Below are 24381 nucleotides of genomic sequence, written 5' to 3'. Positions count from 1 at the left end.
GGGTCCTCGGGGACGAATTCAGGGAGCTGGTGGGCCTTCTGCTGCGCTTTCAGGGTCACTGGAACAGGAAATTCTTCAGCTGGGCAACACTTGGAGCAAAGACACCAAGAGGCCCGGGTGTGTGCGTGAGATCAAATTTTGTCCACAATATTCCATTCTCTGATTATACTGCACATGGGTTGGATAAATCAAGGGTCAAATCATGTCTTGTGCAACTTTGTAGTTGCAGTCAAAGCTTAATATAGCACAAGTGTGAGTCCCATTTCCTAACACCAGCTTTATAAAGGGAATCTACTGTACTCACAAAATAACGAGCCTTTAAAAACTATTCTCTTGAATTCCTATGGTGAAGGTAAATGTGTTTCCTGTACAAAATAAACCTTTTATGGGAAAATCAGAAGCAGTGGGATCATTTGTTTTGTTCTGATAGGTGCTTTTCCATCATTATAAAGCATGCCCCAGATTTAATTCCTGTGAGTGAGAGGTTTGCCTCACTCACTCTGTCTCACCAGCCCGTTCATGCCTCACAGAAATAACACAGGTATTTCAAGCTGAATCTATCATGACTGTAGAAGAGAGGAGACGTGGCCTCTATCTTGAGAGCCTAGTACATTCTCAAAATGATCCCAGTCACCGGTGTGTCCCATCTGCAACATTTTAGTAGCTAGTCCTGGGTTGAGGACTTTAAGGTATTTGATATGGCTCGTTATAAAGCTTAATGTGAATCACATCTCCCCACACCCCAGACCGACCCCCCCCCCATTCCAGGTTCAGTTGATTAGAACATCTTGCTTTAGTACATATATTTCAAAATAACCTATCCTCACTTATTTTTAAATATAAGTTAAGGAATTTAGGTTTATAGTTGATAATATTTAGCCTTTAAAATAAGCATTAATAGTGTAATATTTGAAGTAACTTTAAACTTAGATATTTATTGAACTAGTTTTCTCACTTTGTAACTGTCATAAAATTAGTCACTGGTTCAGACAAGAGAAAGCAGACTTTCAAATTAAGGCTTCTGTTAAGACTGGTGATGCTGTTAACATTTCTAAAACTGGACATTTAAAAGTATAAATACTGGCTAATGCTTTATTGCATTAAAGATGTTTCCAAATTGGGTGTGAGTATAAAAATGATTCCATTAACAATTCTCCATTTAACCTTTAACAGTTCTCTATGTCCCTAAAAGTTTTGGCTGACACTGTTTTAAAAACCAATCCAGACTAAAAAATTGAACTGAATAAAATTGTTTGGAGGTAACAGCGACCCTCAATTTGTATTTTAACTGTGTGTCTTAATAAGGAGGATGGACCATGTCATTTTGTGCCCTCCGTATAGGACAGACATACCCTGATCAACAGTTAGCATTGAATCTGCTTTTTATGTTTTGCCTTTGTTCCTTTCTTTGTTTTATAAAACAATGATAAAACTACAATGTATAAGGTTTTTAAACTGACCTTTAAGTCCCATTAATAAAACATTGAAATATTCTTGTAACTATGCAAATCATGGTTGTTTTGAATTTTGAATAATTTAGAATTATAAAAGATATTCATTTTAAAAATTTTACTACACAAAATTATGCTGAAAATTTAGTATTGTCTGACCTGTTTTCCATTGAACACTAGTGGCCTCCCGATGTTAACATTTTTTCGCGAAAGCAGCCCCTGATCAAATAGGTACTGGAAATGCCGCATACTCTAGTGCCCTCTTGCTGATTCGGTGTGCATTAACATGCTAAAGACTTGTCTCACTAAAATAAGAAATTTAAAAAAACACAGTTTAGCTTTTCTTTAACCCAGTATTACCTAAACTTCGAAGAAAACAAAAAAGACTACATCTCCTGGGAATTTAATGCTCTATGAAACACGGCTTGGGAATTGCTGAGGTTTTGAACACCTTATTCTTATTCGTGACACATTGTGTCAGAGATGCTAAGGAGAAAGTAGCCAGTTTCCTTGGCAGCATCTCATGGGGTGGCAGTAACTTGGGATAGGCCCCTCAGGCTCCTGTCCATAGCTTTGTAGTTCGAACACCATTTTCTCAGTTCCCCTGAGCCATCCAGCACCATCCGAGCACACTCACAAGAAACTGGCTAGTTGGGCAGCAGGGCCAATCTGGACGTTTGGGAATATGGGCGTGTATCTCCGCAGCCATCCAAGACCGCATTTTCCCAGTATCATTGTAGCCAGGAAGCCTAATAAGTCATTAGCAATTTGCTTGGTGAGTGTGGAATCCACGCAGAGGGCATTGGTTCCAGAAAAGGCTGATGGACACACCCTGTTCCACAGTAGTGAAGGGCATCCTCGTCTGCCAGATGGGAGCACGCGCTCACAGCCTGGATGGGACGCACACTGACAAGCCCACTCGCCACCCTCCACCCCCACGCTTTGTGCGCACACACGGGTAGCTGAGCTGCAGCATGGAAGCCCAGGGCTTTCCTTAATGTTACTGCCATGAGACCCCCTCCCTGGTTAAAGATCAGACTTCAGAGTTTCTCACACTAGATAGTGCTCACAGGCTGGGTGGGGAATGTCTACAGCTAGCTAAGCACCTACATCTAATGTTGACTTCATTTGTGTTAGTTTCATGCTCAGAAGGTAACCTTTTTCTGACCTTATGTCCAAATTCTGAAGGCACCTTATGATAGCTGTCTGTGTAGTGATTACAGTATCTATCTGTCATGTCAAGCCATTTCTGTATTAATGCTTTCTAACTGTGAATTAAATATGTGTAACAATTTGCTAGAATATGCAGCATGGTGTCCTGTGATGCTGAGCTTTGAGATTGTCTTGTAAGGGGAGGGGGCGTCCATTTTGCACGCTTCTGTAGCCACGTAGCAAGAGCACAGAATGCCACAGTTCTTCTGGGTATACAGCAGGAAAGTGAGATTTACTCCTGTTTGGTTTTTTGCCAGGCTCTAAGAGATGGAAATAAACTGGCACAGATGGAAGAAGCGCCACTTTTTCCAGGAGAATCAATCAAGGCCACTGGTAAGTATAATGAGTACACTTTGCTTATAGGGAGCCATAAAATGAAATGGCACTTGTGAGCACAAGTGATGTATATGCTGGAGATCAGCCAAACCAATTTAATTAGAGGACGAAGGAACTACGTCTATTCATTCTTATTAATGTCTTCATGACCTGAAGAGAGAGAAGACTATATAGGACCACTCTAAGTTCCAACTGAGTGTGAACCGAAGGCTGATTAGACGCCGACTGTAAAGTAATGGTTTGTTGAAGTCCTTCACTGTAAGGAAAATATGTTGACAGAAGATCCATATCCTATTTTAATAAAGTTTTGAGAAGTTGGCAGAGCAATTTCAGTGGCTTATGAGATTCCAGAAAGTACAGTTCGATCACAAGGAAAAGAGCGTGTGTTGCCACCCTGCGTTGTAACGGCGGCAGCGTGAGCAGCGCCAGGCATTTCGGCAGCCAGTGCACCGTGCCGTGGGTGCGAGGGAGGGCGGCTGGTCACGACCTGGTCACCTCATGATGGCCGGGGTAGGTTGGATAGTCTAGTTGCCAGGCAGAGTGTTGCCTTCTTTCCTCATGGCGCCCTCTCATAGAGACTGTGCTCAGTCTCAGAGTATAATCGTCTTGTGTCAAGAACGTCTGAGTAGCTGGGCTCTCCTACCAGGACCTCCAAACAATACTGCTGCTGAGTATCCTGGTCTGTGGCTCCAGACCCTGCTTATCCCATCCCATCCATGGTTTTGAAACTCTTGTCTTTAGCTTCTGGAACTTCTGGCCTCTCTGTTCCTTCTCTGGGAGTTCCTGTAGTCCTGCCTCCACACTGCTTTTGTAATGATCTGACTAAAATGCAGAGCTAATTACATCATGCCTCTCCTTCTCTAGACAGGAAAGCACACAGATTTCAAATATACAACATGAAGAGTTTTGACACATTATACACCTGGGAACCCATCATCACAGTCAAGATAATGAACATATCCATCACCCCCAGAAGTTTCCTCGGGCCCTTTATAATCCCTGCCTCCCACTCCGTCTCCCCCATCCCAAGCACTGTAGACTGTATTTTTTACGGTTTTATAGAAATGTAATCATTGAGTATTTCCTTCTTTTGTCGAGTTTCTTCCACTCAGCATAATTAGTTTGATATGCTTCCACATTGTGGCAAGGGTCAACACTCGTTCCTCTTTACTGCCAAACAGTGTCCTATTGTGTGGCTACAAGACAGTTTGCTTATCCAGTCATCTATTGGTAGATATTTGGGCTGTTTCTACTTGGCGGCTGTTACGGATAAAGCTGCTGTGAACCTTCATGAATAGGTCTTCTCTGGCCTCATGTGCTATCATCCTTGCTGCGTGCTTTGACCCAGCCCCGCTAACATCCAACACCTCTGTGCTCTCTTCTTCCTCCCTCCCTTTGCCCCATCCCTCCTCACCCTCCTCCTCCCCTACTGATCTGAGTGGATCCTTTTCTGAGCTCTTACTGTGTCCACAGGGTTATGATAGCATTTGTGAGGCTATAGTATAATGGTGATTTTTTTGTGTAGTGCCTCTCCTAGGGCTTGGCTGTTTGTAAGCAGCGACTCTGCCCGCTTTGCCCTCTAAGCCCAACAACAGGCGCTGCTCGTTAGATACTGAGCTGTGGAAAAGTCTAATGGAAGTGTTTTGAGAATCTGGCTGGATGACAACTTTAGTGCCTTTAAATGTCCCACTGAAACTCCTACGTAGCCGTGTACGCCCCTGTTATTCCTGTGGAGTGGCACTTAGAGAAGATGGTGAGAATGTGGTACCTTTGGGACGGGTGTGACCTTCCGAAAACCCGCAGGAATCCAGTATGTTGTTGAGAGTGATGCTAAATATGTTGGATCAACAATAAGAAAACTTGACATGGAAGCTGATAAGGAATTTGAGGCAAAGAAGCCATTTTCCAGTCCACTGATGCGGTTCTAGTTTTTGTCATCTGTAAAACAGTTTCCTTTGCAGGTGCATTAGCTCTCAGTAGTAGTAATTTATGAAACAGCAGCCCAGGGTCTTGAGAGTTTAATTAATGTGTTTTTGAATATGATGAATTTATCACTCAGGGAAAATGTTAACTACCTGGAGAACAATGACAAAATGTAACTTATTTTGAGGCCCTTTACTTAAGTGCCTCCCTAAGAAACAAATCAGAATTTTGTTTTACAAAATGAAATTTTCTTTCTTTCTTTCTTTTTTAATGTTTATTTATTTTTGAGACAGAGAGAGACAGAGCATGAACGGGGAGGGTCAGAGAGAGGGAGACACAGAATCCGAAACAGGTTCCAGGCTCTGAGCTGTCCGCACAGAGCCCAACGCGGGGCTCGAACTCACAGACCGCGAGATCATGACCTGAGTCGAAGTCGGCCGCTCAACCGACTAAGCCACCCAGGCACCCCTAAAATGAAATTTTCTTACGAAGACTAGCTATGTTGTTATTTAATGTAATAAAAATGTAAAATTCCTAGAAAACTGGCATCACAAATATATATATGTGGAAGCTCAAGAGTTATTGAAGCCCAAGTCTATGGCAGAAGTTGCTATTTTGGGTTTTTTCTTTCAGTGAAAGACGTCATGTACATTTGTCCATTTGTGGGAGCAGTGACTGGAACCCTAACAGTGACAGACTTTAAGATGTACTTCAAAAGTGTCGAGAGGGTAAGTTTTTAAAGGGGTATTTTATTTTTAAAGACACTTCAAAACAAAGTAAACAATAACGAAGAAAGTACAAAGAACCCTGAAACCTGAAATCCCATCACCCTGAGAGGACCGGAGGATAAGTTTTAACATGTGCATGTTTGCAAACAGATTGTGCATCTGGGAAAAAATGCTATTAAAGTAGCAGTCACAGGGGCGCCTGGGTGGCTCAGTCGGTTAAGCATCCCACTTCAGCTCAGGTCATGATCTCACGGTTTGTGGGTTCAAATCCTACATCGGGCCCTGTGCTGACAGCTCAGAGTCTGGATCCTGCTTTGGATTCTGTGTGTCCCTCTGTCTGCCCTCCCCCCGCTCAGGCTCTGTCTCTCTCTGTCTCTCAAAAATAAATAAACATTAAACAAATAAAAAAACCCCAAAAAAATAAAGTAGCACTTACACCTGGTGGGAGGCATTGAGTTATACTCTTGAACATCTACTTCATAAAGCAGGTTATAAATCAGACTTTGGTTTTGTAGTTGGGACAAAGAGGAAAGTGATATAACCAAATGTGTGTTTTAACCCAGCGAATACTTCAAGTATGAAAGCACTGCTGACCAACAGTGATAGGCCTTCCTTTTAATTTGTCAACCCAGGACCCGAATTTTGTTCTTGATGTTCCCCTTGGTGTGATCAGCAGAGTTGAGAAGATCGGAGCACAGAGCCACGGGGACAGTTCCTGTGGTATAGAGATCGTGTGCAAGGTATTGTACAAACACGGCTGAAACAGAGGGGGCGGTCAGCTTGGAGCTTTTTCTGATGCATTCTTCACGGTCTTTGGGCAGTGAGACTAACCGCTACTGTTAGTAACTCCAGTGTTTTCTGAACAGGGGCCTCTTCACAGCTTGTATCGGCTAATTCTTACCACTATGTAAGCAGTCTAAGTAAACCTCTTCTTTTCTGTTGAAGTGTTCTGATAAATGCGGTCCTGTAACCGCTGGTGTTATTTGTTACATTTTAGAGAAACCAAGTGAAAAGCAGAGATCAATACTGTTTTTTCAGTTTGTTGTTTTAACACTACCCTTCAAAACAGAGGATGGTCAAAGATTTCCTGAAGGAACAGCAGTATTCCATAAATTCTGTGATTAAACACACAGTGTCAGCACTTACACCTGAGCCGTGCTTATGTTTGGTTTCCTACCCTTTCTCCATTGGGTTAAGTAGAAATGTGTGTGATTACTTTAATGATGACTGGTCATTTAAGAAACACTTTAACTGGTATATTTTATTCCCTAATACTTTACCTCATGGGGCACACGTTATTAACGCCCCTACCTAAAGTACTGGGAAAGAGCCTGTGCAGCATCGCCAAGGTCCCTTCCAACAGTTGGGGTTTGCATTCCTGCCCATCTGTTTGCTGCGATCACGTCTCTGAAGATAGCTCCCTCCGGTTGGCCCCAGAGTGCAGTTGAACCCACTTTTTCAAAGAATCCTTTACTCTTGCAGATCATGAATCTGCTGGCACACTAGACTCCCTATGGACACTACATGGCCGTGCTGTCCTGTGCCAAATTGCATTTGCCCTTCTAGAACAGGCCGGGGTTCCACATGCGGAGATGTGTGAAACAGTTGTGCAACTTAAAGCAGAGCGATGATTTGATCCTGCATTTTGGGAACATGACATTTCCCTTCTTAGAACTCCCCAGTAGTTTGCCATCATCCTTAGGCTAGAGGGAAAATTTACCCAAAGCCCGCGTGTCTGAGCTGGATGACTGCCGCCTGCAGTGTCCTCTCCAACCACCCTACCCTCCTTCTTGCCATCCCGGTTCCTTTAGCTGCTCACGTCCACCTTGCCCCCCCCCCCGCCCCCCGCTTTGGAATCTTCGCACTTGTTCTTTCCTTTGCCATGTGTTCTTTCCTTTGCTGAGAATGCTTTTCTCTCTCAGCAATCCTAAATAGCAAGAGAGCTCAATGAGCTACCACGTCTGTAGTGGGAGGAGCTTGGAGGGAGGGCACACCAGGAAGTTACATTGTTTAGGCAGGTGCTTTGTGGCTGTTCAAAGATGTTTTCGTGGCTGCGGTGAGCATTTGCTAATAGCTGCTTTAAAATGTTTTCCAGCCTAGTATTACTAGGGCCACGCTCCCAGCCCTCTCAGCTCATGCCGGGGAGCATTGCAAGATGTAGGGTTTGTTTCTTTTTTAACAAGTGGTACACAATTCAAAAGGTACCAAAGGTGTGTGTAGGAAAGAGTAAGTCTCTGTCCACCCAACCCCCAGCCACCTTGTTCCACTCGTGCAGGCACCTGCTGTTTCCAACTTCCCTGCACATCCTGTATGGTCTTTACAAATGTAGATGGTAGAATATTACATGGACCGTTCTGTCCCTTTCTTTTCCCCCTTAACAATATATCTTGGAAGCCCTCAACATCAGTACAGAAAGAACTGCTTCTGGTTTTTGTTTTTGTTTTTTTTTTATTTTTTTTTAACATTTTATTTATTTTTGAGACAGAGAGAGACAGAGCATGAACGGGGGAGGGGCAGAGAGAGAGGGAGACACAGAATCTGAAACAGGCTCCAGGCTCCGAGCCATCAGCCCAGAGCGCGACGCGGGGCTTGAACTCACGGACCGCGAGATCGTGACCTGGCTGAAGTCGGACGCTCAACCGACCGAGCCACCCAGGCGCCCCTGCTTCTGGTTTTTAACATCTCTTCAGTATTCCCTTAGCAGTACTATAGGTTATTTAGCCAGACCCTGTTGAGGGACATTTTAGTTCTTTCCCTTCTTCTCTGTTACAAGTAACATTGCGACAATAACCTCATCACTTCCCAAATTGCTCTTGCTCGTAATTTCTTTGTGGTCATATTTATCTTCGAATTACATGTAATGTTAAAGAAGACCGAGATTTTTGTGTTTAATCAATGGCATAGGTTTAAAAAGGTCAGGGGATCCTGTTCAAAGCAGTCTTGGGGAAAAGTCAGAGCCACATCACTAGGAGTGCTCCTGTGGGCTTGCATTCGGGCCCGCGGCCAGCAGCTTGCATGGTGGGGCATTTAAGAAACTGTGATTTTGAGAAACAGCATTATAATTTCTGTAAGGAGTACACCGAGGGACATAGTCTTTATGTGATACAGAGTCCTTGCTAATGAGTACAGAGAGAAACCTCTGGTGCATTTCTGGTATATGCATGGTGTAAAATCTGTAATCGACTTTTTGGGCAGCTAAAAGCTGATGATTCTGGGGCACAGCTTTAGCAGTAAGTGCACAGGACCCGCTCGCACATCTTCCAGGCACGAGCCACCCTCTTGGTTCCATTCTGGATGAGTTATTTCCCCAACATGTCCCCGTTTATTCCAGTTTCCAGAGTTGCTTTTATCTTGTGGGGAGTGTTTCTGTTCATTGGCTTTTGTTAGTAGAAGCAATATCTAACATGATTAATCTCATTATAGCATTGTGGCTGCCTCATAGATACTCAATAAATGTTGAATAAATGAGTTTTGCTAATTGTTTAATAGGATATGAGGAACTTGCGACTTGCTTATAAACAGGAAGAACAGAGTAAACTTGGGATATTTGAGAACCTCAACAAACACGCATTTCCTCTTTCCAATGGGCAGGTAAGTACACCCAAATAAACCATTTTTGCATGCATTTGGGGGGTGGGTGTCCAAAAGTCATGTTTTATTTTTCCTTTTTTTCAGAGGTTTCTTTCATCTCATTTCTCTCTGTTTGTAACTAATACCAGGATATTTAAAATTTGTCAGTTCTGTTTAACAATTAAGAAAACTGCCAACTTGTTGCTTCAAAATTTATAGGTTAAAGTAGAAATCTTAATCTATTCAGCTATGAGCTGAATGAAGAGCTTTAGTATTGGGTATATGATATAGCAGAGAAATATCAACATGTATATTTTGTATTTTTTGTATCCAGACTCTCTTTGCATTCAACTACAAAGAAAAATTTCCGATAAACGGATGGAAAGTTTATGATCCTGTATCTGAATATAAGAGACAGGTAAAGTATGATGCTTATCGAACTGAAAATAGTGGGTGGAGCTTTTTTTTTCCTTTTCTCAGAAGTTAGGAATGTAGCGGAGAAGAAACCATTTGAAACAGGTTGTGCATGTGACTCCCTTAGCCTGTAGGCTCTTCATTCTCCCGATGCCACACCTTTCGTTACGCTGCTCTTCGTCCTTTTTCCAGAGGCCAAGTGGAGTACAAGCACAGGGGTTTACAAAGCAAATTGGCTGGGGTGGGTTTTATTAGGTACTCTGGTGATGAGTTGATGAGTAAGGATCAAACCAATGGCTTAAATTAGATGATGTGTGTGGCCTGACTACATCAGTATGCTGTGGTGTTCCTATACCTATGTAGTTTTCAGTGCATTGTCAGTTTCAAGATGTTCTTATAAGAGACTGTTTGCATGACATTTAATCTTTGCCCCCACTGTATATTTGGTATGGTGGTTTACATTACTTATTTTATAGATGTTTGTAAAAAGTTTCTGTACATGTTCATGTACATGTTGTTTCCTAAACAACTTTCATGGGTTTTTCAAAGGCAACACCATCCTCATTCTATATAGAAAACACAACAAGAGGGGCACCTGGGTGGTTCACTTGGTTGAGTGTCCAACCCCTGGTTTCAGCTCAGTCATGATCTCACGGTTTCGTGAGTTTGAGCCCCACATTGGGGATTCTCTCTCTCCCTCTCTCTTTTCTCCTCCCCTGCTCATGCTGTCTCTCTCTCTCTCTCAAAATACATAAATAGACTTTTAAGAAAAAGAAAACACAACAAGAAATATATATGGGATTCGATTCTAGTATATAATTTCCATTTTAAAATATGTTTAGAAATTCTTCTGTTTCATTACATTTTTAGACATGGGTAAGAAGTGGATTGTGTTAGATAAATATATATTTAAACTTTTAAGTAGCAATGAACAACAAATTATAAATGGATTTTAGGGGAAAATAAATGGATGTGGTTCATGCCTAGTATTTTTTGAAAGTATAGAAGTTTGCTCCCCCCCTCCCCCACCTTCTCTAACGTGCTGCAGGGCTTGCCAAATGAGAGCTGGAAAATATCCAAAGTGAACAGTAGCTATGAGCTCTGCGACACCTATCCTGCTGTCATTGTGGTGCCAACTAGTGTAAAAGATGATGACCTTTCAAAAGTGGCGGCCTTTCGAGCAAAAGGCAGAGTCCCCGTAAGTGATAAACATCATCACTCAGGCACAAACACACACTGTATGGGATCTAACATGGAAAGAACAAGACAGAAAAACTCTAGTGAACAAAATAGAAAGTGTAAAACTCAGCTGAAAAACCTCAAAAGGCAGCTGCAAATGAGGAAGGAGTGGCAAGAAAGCATGCTCTTGCATTGACAGTATGTGCATCTCTGGTTTCCATGAGTCCTCTTAGAGCAAATACGCTTTCTTAGATGCTAAGTGCAATACTATAGCTGCACGACAGGGACATGATTACAAAAGCAGACATAGGAGCCAGCAGGGGGTGAATTGTTTTAACCAGTTTTATCGAGGTATAATTGACACACAAAAACCTGCACATGTACAGCTTGATGAGATTGAACATATGTATACACCCGTGACCCTCTCACCATAATCAAGGAGGGAGTGAACGTTTTTGAACTTAGCATTTGTGGTCGGGTATAATCTCGAGTCTCTTGGCTGCTTAAGGAAAATGGGGAGGTTTGGGGGCATAGTTTCAGATCCTGTAAGGGACCGTCTTCACTTTGCCCTCATCCTGCCACATATGTGATGGTTAAGATACAAAGATGTTTTTAAATTAGGAGACAAAATAAAACTAATCATTCAAATAGGAGTGGGGCTTGACATTAGTTATAGTTTGACTTAGTTTGTTTTTCGTAGAATACAATTTTAGTGGTGGATGGGGATTTTTGGAGCTTATCGAGTCAGACTCCTTCCAACCTGACTCAAAAACAGTGAGTTCCATGGCCACTATCATGCTGTGCTTGGTTTTACTCATCATGTTTGAGAAAAGTACACAGAAGAAGCTGTGCTTGAAGAGAGAACTTATTTTTAAGGCATGGTGATCAGGGGACAGGGGAATCAGGGTGATCAGGGGAACTGTACTAATGTTTGTTGCTTATAAACACCAGGTGTTATCATGGATTCATCCAGAAAGTCAGGCAACGATTACCCGTTGCAGCCAGCCACTTGTGGGTCCCAATGATAAACGCTGCAAAGAAGATGAAAAATACTTGCAAACAATAATGGATGCTAATGCACAGTCTCACAAACTTATCATCTTTGATGCCCGACAAAACAGCGTCGCTGATACCAACAAGGTACACTCTCAACAAAGTTGCAGAAACGGCGGATCTTTTCTTAATGCAGTGGCCATAGATTGTTTTGCGGTTCAGTTAGACTGCTGAGTTCCTCCCCACCTGAAGGTGGGCTCCATCGGAGCAGCCCATTGCTGTTCGTCCCTGCTATGTGGCCTGTGGGCCTACATGTGGGGTCTCTTTCATGACTTCTCCACAATCCATGGCTTCTCCACAATCCTGTCTGCTCCACTAGGTCAGCAAAGACCCAGAAAGCGAATTACCACCTAAAGGATCAAGTTTTAGTGAAATGATGGTGAGGCCGTTGGAAGTCCCTTTAACGTGTGACATATGTGGTCTCTGTTAGAACACGGTCACCTGTGTACAACCGGGCAAATACACAAAGTTTCCGTAAATCATATGCGACAGTGGCATCTGCACACAGCTGCCATTTGATCCCCACCAGCCAAAGGGGGCAGGATCCTTCATACCCAGGCACAGCTATGAGACCACGCCTCCAACACCTGGCCTCCAAGTAGGGAAGGCTCTCAACCGCGTCATTTCTGTTGCCCAAGAATGACTTTCTGACAGTGTGTTACTGCAGGCATGCATCTGGCAGTCAGAGGACTTGGCCCTCTCTGTAAGTGCTTTCAGGGATCCGGAAGGTGGCGACAGCCTTACCGTCTCATGCTTACTTGTGAAATGACACTTGGGTAACAGACGTGTAATGAGCACCTACTAGGGCCAGGTGCTGGGGAATACGAAGGTGGACCAGGCGAGGTGCTGTATCTTAGGAGGTGTCAGCTCAACATGCAGGGGGGCCAGGAGAGGGCCTGGCTAGCCCTGCTTGTGAAGTTGGACAAGGCTTCACGGAGTAGGAGGCATTTGAGTGGCTTTGGTGGTAGGTAAGAAGAGACGGGCGCAGGTCCCTATCTAACAGTGTTGCAGAGCACGTCGCTCATGAGACTAGCACAAAGGAAGAGGTCTGAGGGTGTGGTCACCAACCCCATGCCCAGCCTGTGTCCCCTCAGCAGTGCTTGGGAGTGTCTTTCTCTTGGCAGTCTGTGCCGGTTCTTGCTACGGTGATTATTCTGTCATTGACCATGATCTCCAAAACCCCTACCTCATGCCTCCTCTGCTCACTCTTGAGAGAAGCCATTACCTTCTCCTTTGTAGGTCAAACAGGGCATCGGACATGGCATTTTCCCTCAGTCCTTGGGTGCCTGCTGTGTGTCACGGCTTGCTAGGCACTGGGGAGAGACGCTGAGCAAGCAATCACGTAGTGTGCCAAGTGGCATCCAGTGTGGCATGGAGAACATAAAGCGTGCTCTGAGGGAGGGTCAAAGGAGCACGGTTATTTGCTTCATGACCCTGGCAGCGACTTCATCCCTCTAGACCACAATTGCCTCGTCTCTAAAATGAGACTGGTGGTACGCCTACTTCCTGGAGTCAACGTGAAGGAGGTCCTCTAAACGGCCTGGGACAGGGCCTGTCCCAGAGAGAGCATTTGGGTTCGTGTTAGCCATCCCCATTCCTGACCTCAGAGTAAAATGCTCTGTCCACTTGGCCTTCGTGACATCTCGGCCCTCGGATCTCTCTCCAGCCTGGCCTGCTCAGTCTCCTTCACTAGCCCCTCCCCCCGTTCCCAACCTCCAAATGGTGGTGCTTCCTGAACTCCATACGGGCTCCTCTTTTCTACTTTTCACCATCTCCCCGGGGCCATTTTCTCCAATGCCGTGACTCCAGACACCCTCTGTATGTTGAATTTGACACCCGGATTTCCATCTCACCCTGATCCCTCCTGAAGTCATGACAGCATTTCCATCCACTTGCCTGGTTGACATCTTTGCTCAGCCATCCCCCAGGTAATGGCTTCAGTGTGTCCAAATTGGCCTGAGAGGTGGGGCCATGAGAACCCTTGGCTTCCCAATCCATTCTGCTTGGCCTTTCCTCCAGGCTCTGCCCTTGGTGCCCTTGCACCCTGGCCAGGTTTCTGACCTTGCTGTAAGCCCCAGGCGCGTCTTCTGCAAGATGGGAGACGTAGTGAGTGGCATAGGGTGTGTAAGCATGAAAACTGAGAACGATGTGTGTAGTGGCCACAGTACGTGATGCCCATGAGCTTGCCACCCCAGTTGTGTGGCCGGGGGGGGGGGGGGTGGTGGATGACTGGTGGTGCCAGTTATGGATATGGACAAGACTGGCAGAGGAACGGGCTGGGGAAGGAGATGGGCAGGAGAGGAGTTGCCCGCGGCCCTGTGCAAATTAGCACAAACAACTGGGTGGCTTACAACAACACAAGTTTCTTCTCTCACAGTCCAAGAGGACAGAAGTCTGCAATCTGTCGGGGCTGTGATCCCTCTTAAGGGCTTCTGTTCCTTGCCCCTTCCAGCCCCTGGAGGTTGCTCTGTGTGTATAGCCACAGTGCATCCATCTCTCCCTCGGCTCTCTACAGGGGCTTCTCATCCACGTGTCTGTGTCTTTCCCCCTCTCTCTTCTGAGGGTACCTTTGATGGCTTTTAGGGTTCGCCCAAGATAATCCAGATGGTCTCTTCATCTCAAGATCCTTGACTTTATGAGTCAAAGACCCTTTTTCTAAAAGAGGTCACGTTCACAATCACCCAGGATTTGATGTAGATATCCGGGGGTGGGAGGGAGTGTTTTTCAGCCTCCCACAGGGGGTCATTCATAATTAGCTCCCCATGCTCCCTTAACTGGTGTGTCATTAACCCCGTCCATCTTTCCACCTGTCTGTGATGTCGCAGCACTATCCTAGCGCAACGAGAAGGCCGAGAAACTCTGTACTCACAGAGGCACTCTTCTAAACATCCAAGAGAGCAAGGGTGGCCCACTGTGTGTGATGTCACGTGGAAGACACGGAAGCAGGACAGTAAACCGCATGTCTACGATGATTTTAACTGTAGTGGTGTGGTGTCTCAGAAGTGAGCAAGGACATTTATCTGTCTAGGTCCTGGTTAACTCTTCTGCATGTAATATCATGTCACCTGCAAGCAGAGATGCTTTACTTCTTCCTTTCCGATCTGGATGCCTTTTATTTCTTCTTCGTGCCTAATTTCCCGGCAAGAACCTCTATCTAGTACCATGTTGGATAGAAGGGGTGCACGTAGTCAGCCTTGTCTTGTTCCTCATCTTAGGGGGAAAGCTTTCAGTCTTTCACCATTGGGTATATCAGCTGTGGGTTTTTCAACATGCCCTTAACTGGGTTAAGGAACTTCCTTTCTGTTGTTAGTTGTTTGAGTGGTTTTATCACGAACGGTATTGGATTTTCAAAGGCCTTTCCTGTATCGAGATGATAGTGTTGGTTTTTTTTTTCCTTCATTTTAGTACTCTGGTGTATTACGCCGACTGGCTTTTGTATATTGACCATTGTAGTGGGTTGAATAGTGTCACCCAAAAGTTCATGTTCATTTGGAACCTCCGAATGTGACCTTATTTGGAAATAAGGTCTTTGTATATGCAATTAGTGAAGATGAGGTCATACTGGAGGAGGGGGGGCCTAAATCCACTGACTGGCATCCTTGTAAGAAGGCCACATAGAGACAGACACAGACAGGGAAGGTGGCCATGTGATGACCGAACAGAGATGGGAGCACCGCAGCTGCATGCCGAGTGGCACCAAGCATTGCCACCAAAAGCCCGGAGCAAGGTGTGCAACAGTGTCCCTCAGAGCCTCCGGAGGGAAGCAAGCTTGCCACACACATTGATCTCGGGCCTCTAGCCTCCGGAAGTGTGAGGGAATAAGTCTGTGTTGTTTTGTGCCCCCTACTTTGTGGTACCTTGTTGGTGCAGCCCTAGGAAACTCGTACAACCCCCTTACGTTCCTGGAGTCAATCCCCCTCGGTCATGGTGTCCAATCTCCTTCCTGTGCTGCGAGATGTGGTTTGCGAGTGTTGTGTAGGGGTTCCCTGCAGTGTGGTGTCCATATCATGGCCAGAGTGATCTTCTCAGTGTCTGGCTCTCAGTGTCTCGCACAGTCTCAGCGCGTGGAGGCAGCGGCATCTACTTCCTGAACAGGTCCTTGAAAGCCCTCCCCCAGCCCGGCCCTTCCTTGCTATCTCCACGGCTCCCAGGGCCACATCCCCCCTGTGTGCTGCTGCTTTCAGTTCCCATAGCGGGTTCCGGTGTCCCCTCAGAGCCTTCGCCCCCACAGCTAAGCACTCCCCCATCCTTGAGATGACACCTCAAGTGTCACTTCCTTGGGGAGGTCTTTCCAGATGAGCGGAGCTCCCCCTGCGCTGTGGCACCTGGCACATTTTGTAGCTCTGAGCACGGTAGCACTTCCTCACTAAGTGCATAGCTAGCAGCTGGGCTGTTGGGTCCATGGTGGCAGGGAAGGGACTGTTGTGAGGACCCCCAGAACCCAGCTAGGACACAATAGCTGCTCCATGGCTGGAACGAGGGGTCGGGTGGATCAGGTTGGGTTCATCTCTCAGTGGATAGTTGCCATTTAGGGGATCCGATGACAGGTCACGTTGTATGTTAATTTCAAAAGTCCAGACTCCATTGTGGAACCACTGTGATGTCACCAAAGGGTTTTGAAGTCTGATTGTTTCTTGAGAGAGTGAAAATGGGGGGAAGGAATTTAGTTTTAACTGTTGCATTTGTGGAGCCTGCATGGGGAAGAGAATGCTGTGGAGCTCAGTGAAAGGTCAGGTTGAACGTTAGGGTTGGGGCCCAGTAGCATGCTAGGTGGTGGTTACAGGCTGGGGGCGGGCAGGGGTGAGGCCACCAAAGGAGTCCAGGTTGTGCGAGCCATCTGTGGAGGACAGGAGACGGATTAAGGGAGGAAGGGGTGTTTCAAGTGGTGGGAGGAGACCCCAAGGAGGGAGGGAGCAGCCCGTCCTAGATGCCAGGAGAGGAGGAGTGTCCAGCAGGAGAACTGGGAGTGAGAGGAGTCTTAGCTTAGAGTGCTCCAACAAAATATCGTAGGCTGGGTGGCCTATGAAGAACAGACATTTCTTCTCTCACAGCCCTGGATTCTGGGAAGTCCAAACTCACGGTAATAGCAGACTCAGTATCTGCCTGACTTGTAGATAGCCACCTTTTCGCTGTGTCTTCACACTGCCGAGAGCAGAAAGAGGCACTCTCTTTTCTGTCTCTGAAAAGAGCACTGATGCCTTCATGAGGGCTCCCCCCTCACCACCCGATCCCCTCCCAAAGGCCGCACCTTCTCACACCATCATTTTGAGGATTAGGGCTTCAGTGCATGGATTTGGGGGATGCAAATACGCAGCCCACACCTGGAGAGAGATGTGTGGACTCTGCAGTCTCAGGGTGTGGGGACCCTGTCCCGCCACTTCATGCCTTTGGCCTTTGGCAGTTGCCTGCCCTCTAGGAGGCTTCCGGTCTGTCACGCAGGAGCCCTCCCTGCTGAGGAGGATGGGCAGACGGTTGGGCTGACGGCCTGCTAGGCCATCACCAAGTGTGGGCCAGCTGGTCTGAAATCAGAGAAACTTGAGTCCGTCCTTCAGCTGGCTGCTCCCCAGGGGTGTTTGTGTTTCTCTTTCTCGTGAGGGCTGGGGATGAAGCTGCCGCCACTGCTGTCAGCTTGGCCTTGGGGCCGGTGGGTAACAGCGTCCCAACATCTCCAGCTTCTCCCCAGAACCCTGCTTTGCCCTATACAGGGAGGTCTGGTCAGCAAAGTCTGGTCTTCCAGAATGCTCTGAAACCCCTCCCCCTGTTCGTTCTGGGGTACAGGTGGGACCCCTTCTCAGCCTCCCTCCCTTTCCATGTCAAGACCTCCAGATGCCTGTTCTCTGCATCCGTTTTCTTCCATAAGCCCATTTCCTGATTTTCATTTGTCTTATTTGTGTCTTTAGTAATCGGTTTCTGGGCAACAAATTGCCTTTAAAAAGCTTCTCTGGTTGTCCTCCTTAGCACGTGCTTCCTCCGTGCTGAAGTGCTGGATAAGCTTGAGCCCAACACACCACCTCACAGAGTGGCCTCCCCGGGCCTCTGGGCTCTGTCAGGCGGGGACTGGGTCCAGTACCTCCACCTGGCACAGGGTACGAACATGGAAAGTGCTCGGTGAGGTCATCACGTCGTAGTGCTTGAGAATCTTGTGGGGCAGGAGGCACTAAGCCTTGCGTGGATTAGCATTACTGTAACTGGTTTTACTTCATTTAATTGGCATTTAATTTGCATAGCGGTGCTTTGAAGGTTTCACAGGTGGGAAAGTTGGGGTGCAGGGAGATGAGGAGGACCCTGTAACCATCTGGGTGGCAGAGCTGGGATTACAAGCCCATTTCCCCTACCGCCGAAGCCTGCGCCTTTAACCTCCATTCTATGCTGTTACTACCTTAATCGGCAGTGTTTTCATTGGATGCTTAGGTTATTTTTTTAAGAAAAGATGATTATGTCATGGAGGCAGGGCTGTGCTCCAGACTGCTTTGTCCATAGTGGGTGTTCCAAAGTGTTTCCTTGAAGCGAAAGCGTCTCCTATAATTCTGCGGAATAACCTGAAGTATAGCTGGCATCCAAATATATGAAATTCTTTTCCTGCCAGTCACATTTGCCACTTGCAAACTTTATCTCCTACTTAGCACCTGCTCCCATGTCCGTGTCTGGGCTTTCAGCCAGCCACCTGCAGTCCTGTCTTCCCCGGAACGACTTGCCTTCTGAGTTTTTAGATGCAGCCTGTCTTCTCGGACCTCAGCCTCTTGTGCCAGGTTGTTCCACAGCCTGTCCCTAGAGCCTCCTGGCTCCCTCTCAGCCCTGGCCTCCTTAGGCTGTCCTGCCTACTGTCCTCCGGCCAACACCTTTGGCCCACTAGCCCTTTGGCACCCCACCCGGCCCAGTTCAGTTCTCCTGCCCGTCTTTGTCCTGCCGGCACCCCAGACTGCCGAATGTGCTGTGAGAACAGAGGCTCACAATGTGCAGGTTGGAACCACTCCAGATTCATGCTGGAATTCTCCAGCCTCTGAGGCCCTCGGTGGTGCTTGGAAGTCCCCCCTCCCGATCCCCTAGGCTCTCCAGAGACCACTTCAGCCCCTTTTTGACTCTTTTCTAACATATGACCCTGCCCCACCCCATTCATCCTCGGCAGCTAACCTTGCCATTCTTCTTTTTTTTTTTTTTAATTTTTTAACATTTTTATTTATTTTTGAGAGAGACAGAGGGTGAGCGGGGGAGGGGCAGAGAGAGAGGGAGACGCAGACTCTGAAAGGAGGCTCCAGGCTCTGAGCTGTCCGCACAGACAGTTCGACCCAGGGCTCGAACACACGAACTGCGAGATCATGACCTGAGCCGAAGTCGGACGCTTAACTGACTGAGCCACACAGGCGCCCCCTAACCTTGCCCTTCTGCACAGAGGACAAACCAACCCTCGGGACCACTCTCCCCTCCTGCCACCGTATCCAGAAACTACCTTGTACTGCCAACCATGGAAGCCTCCTGTAATGGTGGAGGGGTGCCTTCCTCTCTGCCCTCCTTGCCATGAAGCCTTTCCCATCTACACAGATAAGCTCTCTCTCCAACCACTGTCACTGTCCCCTTCCAGCTGGCACTGCCATTTTCTTGCCCTTTACACATGGACCTCTCGGAGGGGTTTTCTTGCTGCCCCATCGCTCACTTGCCCCTCACGCCGTGAGACTAGCTCATCCCGTCTCTGTGCTCACCCAGTACTTCCTCATCACGAAATCCAGTGCATATTTTTCAGCTCTTATTTTCCTTGCCTTCTCAACCTTTTGACATAGTTCAGTACTTGTTCTTTTTCCTCTGGTCTCTGGCTGCTCTTCTCCATCCCTTTTGTTTTATGTGCCTTAAATGTTGGCCTTCTTCAGGCTTCTGGCCTATGCTTCTGTCTTCACTTACACGCTGTCCTTGGATGCATGTCCTTAAACATGCCAGTCCCCTGTCCTCCAGTATCCTGCAAATGCCCATGACTTTGAATTGCTGGCCACAGCTCAGACCTGTCTTCTGAGCTCCAGACCTGCCCACAGACTCTTCTACTTACATTTCTCCCAGGCATCTTACGCTCACTATACGCACAGCTGAATGCTTGATCTGTTCTGTAATAGTCTGTATCTCAGGAAATGGTTCCACCAACTCTTGGGTCACCCAGCCTGGAGCCATCGGTGTCCCGGCCTCCTCATGTCCTACTTATTTCTGTTGCCCCCTAAATATCTCCAGTTGGGTGCATCTGTCTGCCCTGCTGCTTGCACCGGGATTCTCTCAGCCACATGAGTGCCCATCTCTGAGCTGGTCTACCCGTGGGGGTCCCAGCCTCCTCCAGGCCCTTCCACCCAGCGCAGTCAGTGTGGACTCCACAGTGCAAGTCTGGTGGTACCCTCCCCACACTTGTGTGCAGTCTGGCCCTCCCCTTGCCAACGCCATCCGGCCCTGGGCCGCGTCTCACACTGCTCTCACCACTGCCGTGGGGTCCTCTAACCTGAACTTGCCTGCATCTCGGGAAGCCGTGTCCTCCCCCATCTCTGGGCATCCACACACCATAGCCCCTCTGCCCTGTGTATTCTTGACCTTCCTCCACACGGCAAAGCTTTCCTGACTTGTGTTTTCTTCTGTCCCCCTGGGAGCCTCCCGGGCCTGGCCGTGCATGCCCAGTGTACCCTGTGCTCTCCTGCAGCAAAGGACTTGCCCCCCCCTGTGCTGCATGTGCCCTCTCCTCACCTGCGTACCCTGCCGGATTTTGAGTGCCTGGAGGACCAGGGTCTCTGCTTGTTCATAATTGTCACCCCAGCATTTCGCTCCAGGCCAGGCGTAATACCTGCTCAGATGGTGGTTGGAGCCTAACTGAAGAATGTGGTCTTTAGGTTCACAGATGCACTTATGATGTGTTTCGGAGATAAAGTTCCTATACTGTTACTCAGGCTATTTTAACCATTCCAGAGTTCACAATTCAATGACTTCTGATAATAGTCACAGTTTTGTGCGACAGTCCCCACTGTCTAACCCCAGAATGCTTTCATAGACCCGAATAGAAACCCTGTGCCCACTGGCAGCTGCTGCCCGTTCTCCCCTCCCCCCAGCCCCTGTCAACTGCGTATTGACTTCCTGTCTGTATAGATTTCCTTGTTTTGGACCTTTCATATAAATGGAATCCTACAATATGTGGTCTTTGGGGCCCGGATTCTTTCAGTCAGTGTAATGTTTTTAAGGTACTTCATTCCTCTGTGTCGCTGTGTGATGTTCCACGGTATGCAGAGACCACCTTTTGTTGATCCATTCATCCACTGATGCACATTTGGCTTGCTTCCAGTTTTTGGCTATGGTGAATAGTGCCGCTGTGGTGTTTCATGTACAGGTTTTTGTTGGGAGTGGAACCGCTGGGTTACGTGGTAATTCTGTGTTTAAATTTGAGGAGCCACCAAACTTTTTCCCACAGAGACTGCACGGTTTTAATTCCCACCGGCAATATATTAAGGTTTCAATATTTCGACATTCCCATCATGGATGGATTTTGAATGTTGATATAAGCTAACTATAGGCCAGATTTTGTTAGGAGATTACCAAAGAGCCAGCCATATCCCCCACTTTTGTTTCATTTGCATTCTCCTTTCAGTGGCGTAAACTTCCCTGTTTTGAGATTTACAAATAGTTTGATTATACGGAAATGTTGCGGTAGTACAACCTTCCTCTGTTCAGACAGATAGTACTAAGAGAACCCTTAAAAATCTAACTTACCTAGAGTAGGATCCAGTTGTTAATGGCTTAGAAACTGATGATGGGTGATGGACGATTGTTATGGGTTGAATCGTGTCTCCATAAAAAAAATATGCTGAGGCCCTAACTCCTGGTACCTGTGAATGTGGCCTCATTCATAGGTGGGTCCTAATCCAGTCTGAGTGGGGGTCCTTAGTAGAAGAGGAGAGACAGACCCAAGGGGAATGCCATGGGACGATGAGGCAGAGATTCGAGTGATTGTCTATAAACCTGAACACCTGGGGCAACCAGAACCTGGAACATGCAAAGACGCTGCCCCAAGAGGGTTCTGAGGGAGCACAGCCCTGCCAGAACCTTGATTTGGGCTCCAAACCGTGAGAGGACATTTCTGTTGTGTTAAGCCCTATAGTTTGGGGTACTGTGTTCCAGCAGCCAGGGGAGAGTCCCGCGAGGATTGGGAGGCTGATTACAAAGAGATGAGCTTGTCGCTTCTTTAGTGCTCTCCGTGTGATAGCACTAGAAAGACTAGAACTGGGAACTCAGATGAAGTGATGTATCCTTTGTTTTTCACAGGCCAAGGGTGGAGGATACGAAAGTGAAAGTGCTTACCCCAACGCGGAGCTCGTGTTCTTGGAGATCCACAACATTCACGTGATGAGAGAGTCCCTGCGTAAACTGAAAGAGATCGTGTACCCCTCGATCGATGAGGCACGGTGGCTCTCCAACGTGGATGGGACGCACTGGCTGGAGTATATAAGGGTAAAGCGGGCTGGTCCTTTACACGCTTTCTGGTTAAGATTTCTCTCTGTACCTGCCATAAATCTGGTGATCCACGTGGTTTCTCAACACTGGAAATAAGCACATCTTTGCTGTCACAGTTTCCATGGGCAGTATCCAGACGGTGGTCTTTGTTGGAGGGCTTCTGTGACATAAAAAGTGATAATGCTTGCCTCAGATCAGGTTTTTAAAGACCTTTGTGGCCCTTTGAAAAAGGACTGTATTTACTGCTGTCATTTTTCTTCATGTAAGGTGTTCCCCACCCCCAATGTTACCGTTTCCGAGTAATCCTCCGTTGATTGCATTGTTTGGTTTATTGACCTGAACTTCCAGCATTCTTCACAGTCCTGGAAATTAAATGCTGTCCTAGAAATTAAATGTAGCCTGCTCTAATGTGCCTTCTTTTCTGAAGATGCTTCTTGCTGGGGCAGTAAGAATTGCTGATAAGATAGAATCTGGGAAAACTTCGGTGGTGGTGCATTGCAGCGATGGTTGGGACCGAACAGCCCAGCTGACCTCTCTGGCTATGCTGATGTTGGACAGTTATTACCGCACCATTAAAGGCTTCGAGGCTCTCATAGAAAAGGAGTGGATAAGCTTCGGACATAGGTTTGCCCTGGTAAGTTGAGACAGTGAGATATGTGCTTGACTGTTCTTTCCCATGCATGTGCGTATCACACACACCACACATCTACACACACACACATGTACACACGTGTGGGTTCTCTGTGTCTGACCCGAGTCACCATAATGGAAGACGATGGGCCCCTCAGCATTGTATGTTTTTTGGTAGGGCACTCTGGTTTTTAGAATTTTTTTTAGTGTAGGTATGTTTTTTTTTTATGTAAGTGAGGCAAAATTCATATAACAGAATTAACCATCTTCAGGCATACAGCTCAGTGGCATTTAGTACATTCACAACGTTGTGCAACCCCTACTTCTGTCTAGTTCCAGAACATTTCTCCACCCCATTAAGTAGTCACTTCTCATCTCCCTTCTCCCCCAGCCCCTGACAATCACTAACCTGCTTTCTATCTTTCTGAATTTGCCTGTTCTATGTACCTCATATAAGTGGAATCCTATAATATTTGTTTTTCTGTGACTGGCTTATTTCATTAAACACACTGGTTTTAAGGCTTATCCATATTCTAGCCTATGTAAAAATTTCATTCCTGTTCATAGCTGAATAGAATTCCCTTATATAGATAGACCACATTTTGTTTATTCATTTATGTTGGTGGATGCTTGAATTATTTCCAGCAGTACGCTATTGTGAATAATGCTGCTATGAACATTGGCCTACAAGTTTTTGCCATACACAGTACCACAAACTGAGTAGCTTAGACAATAGAAATGTATTGTCTCACAGTTCTGGAGGCCAGAAGTCCAAGGTCAAGGTTCTGGTAGGGTTGGTTTCTCCTGAGCCCCCTCTTCTTGGCTTGTAAGTGGCCGTCTTCTCACTCTGTCTCCATGTGGCCTTTCCTCTGTGTGCACCTCCCTGGTGTCTCTCTCTGTGTCCAAATTTCCTCTCCTTAGAAGGACACCAGTCAGATTGGATTAGGGCCTACCCTCCCACCTCCCTTTAATCACCTCTTTACGGACCCTATCTCCACATATAGTCACATTCTGAGGCCCTGGGGGTTAGGGCTTCAAGACAGGAACTGGGGCAGTACAAAATTCAGCCCATAACAGCCTGCTTTCACACTTGGGTATATCCCTTTTAGTGGAATTACTGGGTCATCTGGTAGGTGTTCTTTTGTTTTTAAGTTTGTTTATTTTAAGAGTGAGAGCTCAAGTGGGAGAGGGGCAGAGAGAAAGGGGGACAGAGGATCTGAAACTGGCTCTGAACTGTCACCATGGACCCTGACACGGGGCTCGATCCCATGAACTATGAGATCCTGACCTGAGCCGAAGTTGGATGCTTAACTCACTGAGCCAACTGGGTGCCCCCATCATCTGGTACATATTTTTATGCTTTAGTCCAAATGGCTGTTCCTCGTCCTTCTCGGGCCTTAAGCCATTGGGGATTCATCTTA

The 24381-nt window shown here is 46.7% G+C and overlaps 1 protein-coding gene across 9 annotated transcripts in view; it reads left to right on the top strand.

Moving 5' to 3' along the window:
• Nucleotides 1–24381, top strand: part of MTMR1 (myotubularin related protein 1) — a 64963-nt gene that overhangs the window by 19438 nt on the left and 21144 nt on the right. For all 9 annotated transcript variants that reach the window (XM_040467341.1, XM_040467349.1, XM_040467346.1 and 6 more), the window contains 9 exons: nt 2921–2996; nt 5556–5650; nt 6283–6390; nt 9140–9241; nt 9555–9638; nt 10683–10832; nt 11765–11953; nt 22142–22327; nt 22758–22964. In XM_040467341.1, the coding sequence (XP_040323275.1) occupies nt 2951–2996; nt 5556–5650; nt 6283–6390; nt 9140–9241; nt 9555–9638; nt 10683–10832; nt 11765–11953; nt 22142–22327; nt 22758–22964 (1167 nt within the window). In that variant the 5' untranslated portion in view covers nt 2921–2950. The remainder of the gene's footprint in view (nt 1–2920; nt 2997–5555; nt 5651–6282; nt 6391–9139; nt 9242–9554; nt 9639–10682; nt 10833–11764; nt 11954–22141; nt 22328–22757; nt 22965–24381) is intronic.

This window comes from Herpailurus yagouaroundi, unplaced genomic scaffold, assembly GCF_014898765.1.
Source record: "Herpailurus yagouaroundi ecotype Mexico unplaced genomic scaffold, PumYag 67440, whole genome shotgun sequence".
NCBI classification, from domain to species: Eukaryota; Metazoa; Chordata; class Mammalia; order Carnivora; family Felidae; genus Herpailurus; species Herpailurus yagouaroundi.
Note: the sequence above shows the minus strand (reverse complement) of the source record. Positions and strands in the feature narration are given on the sequence as shown.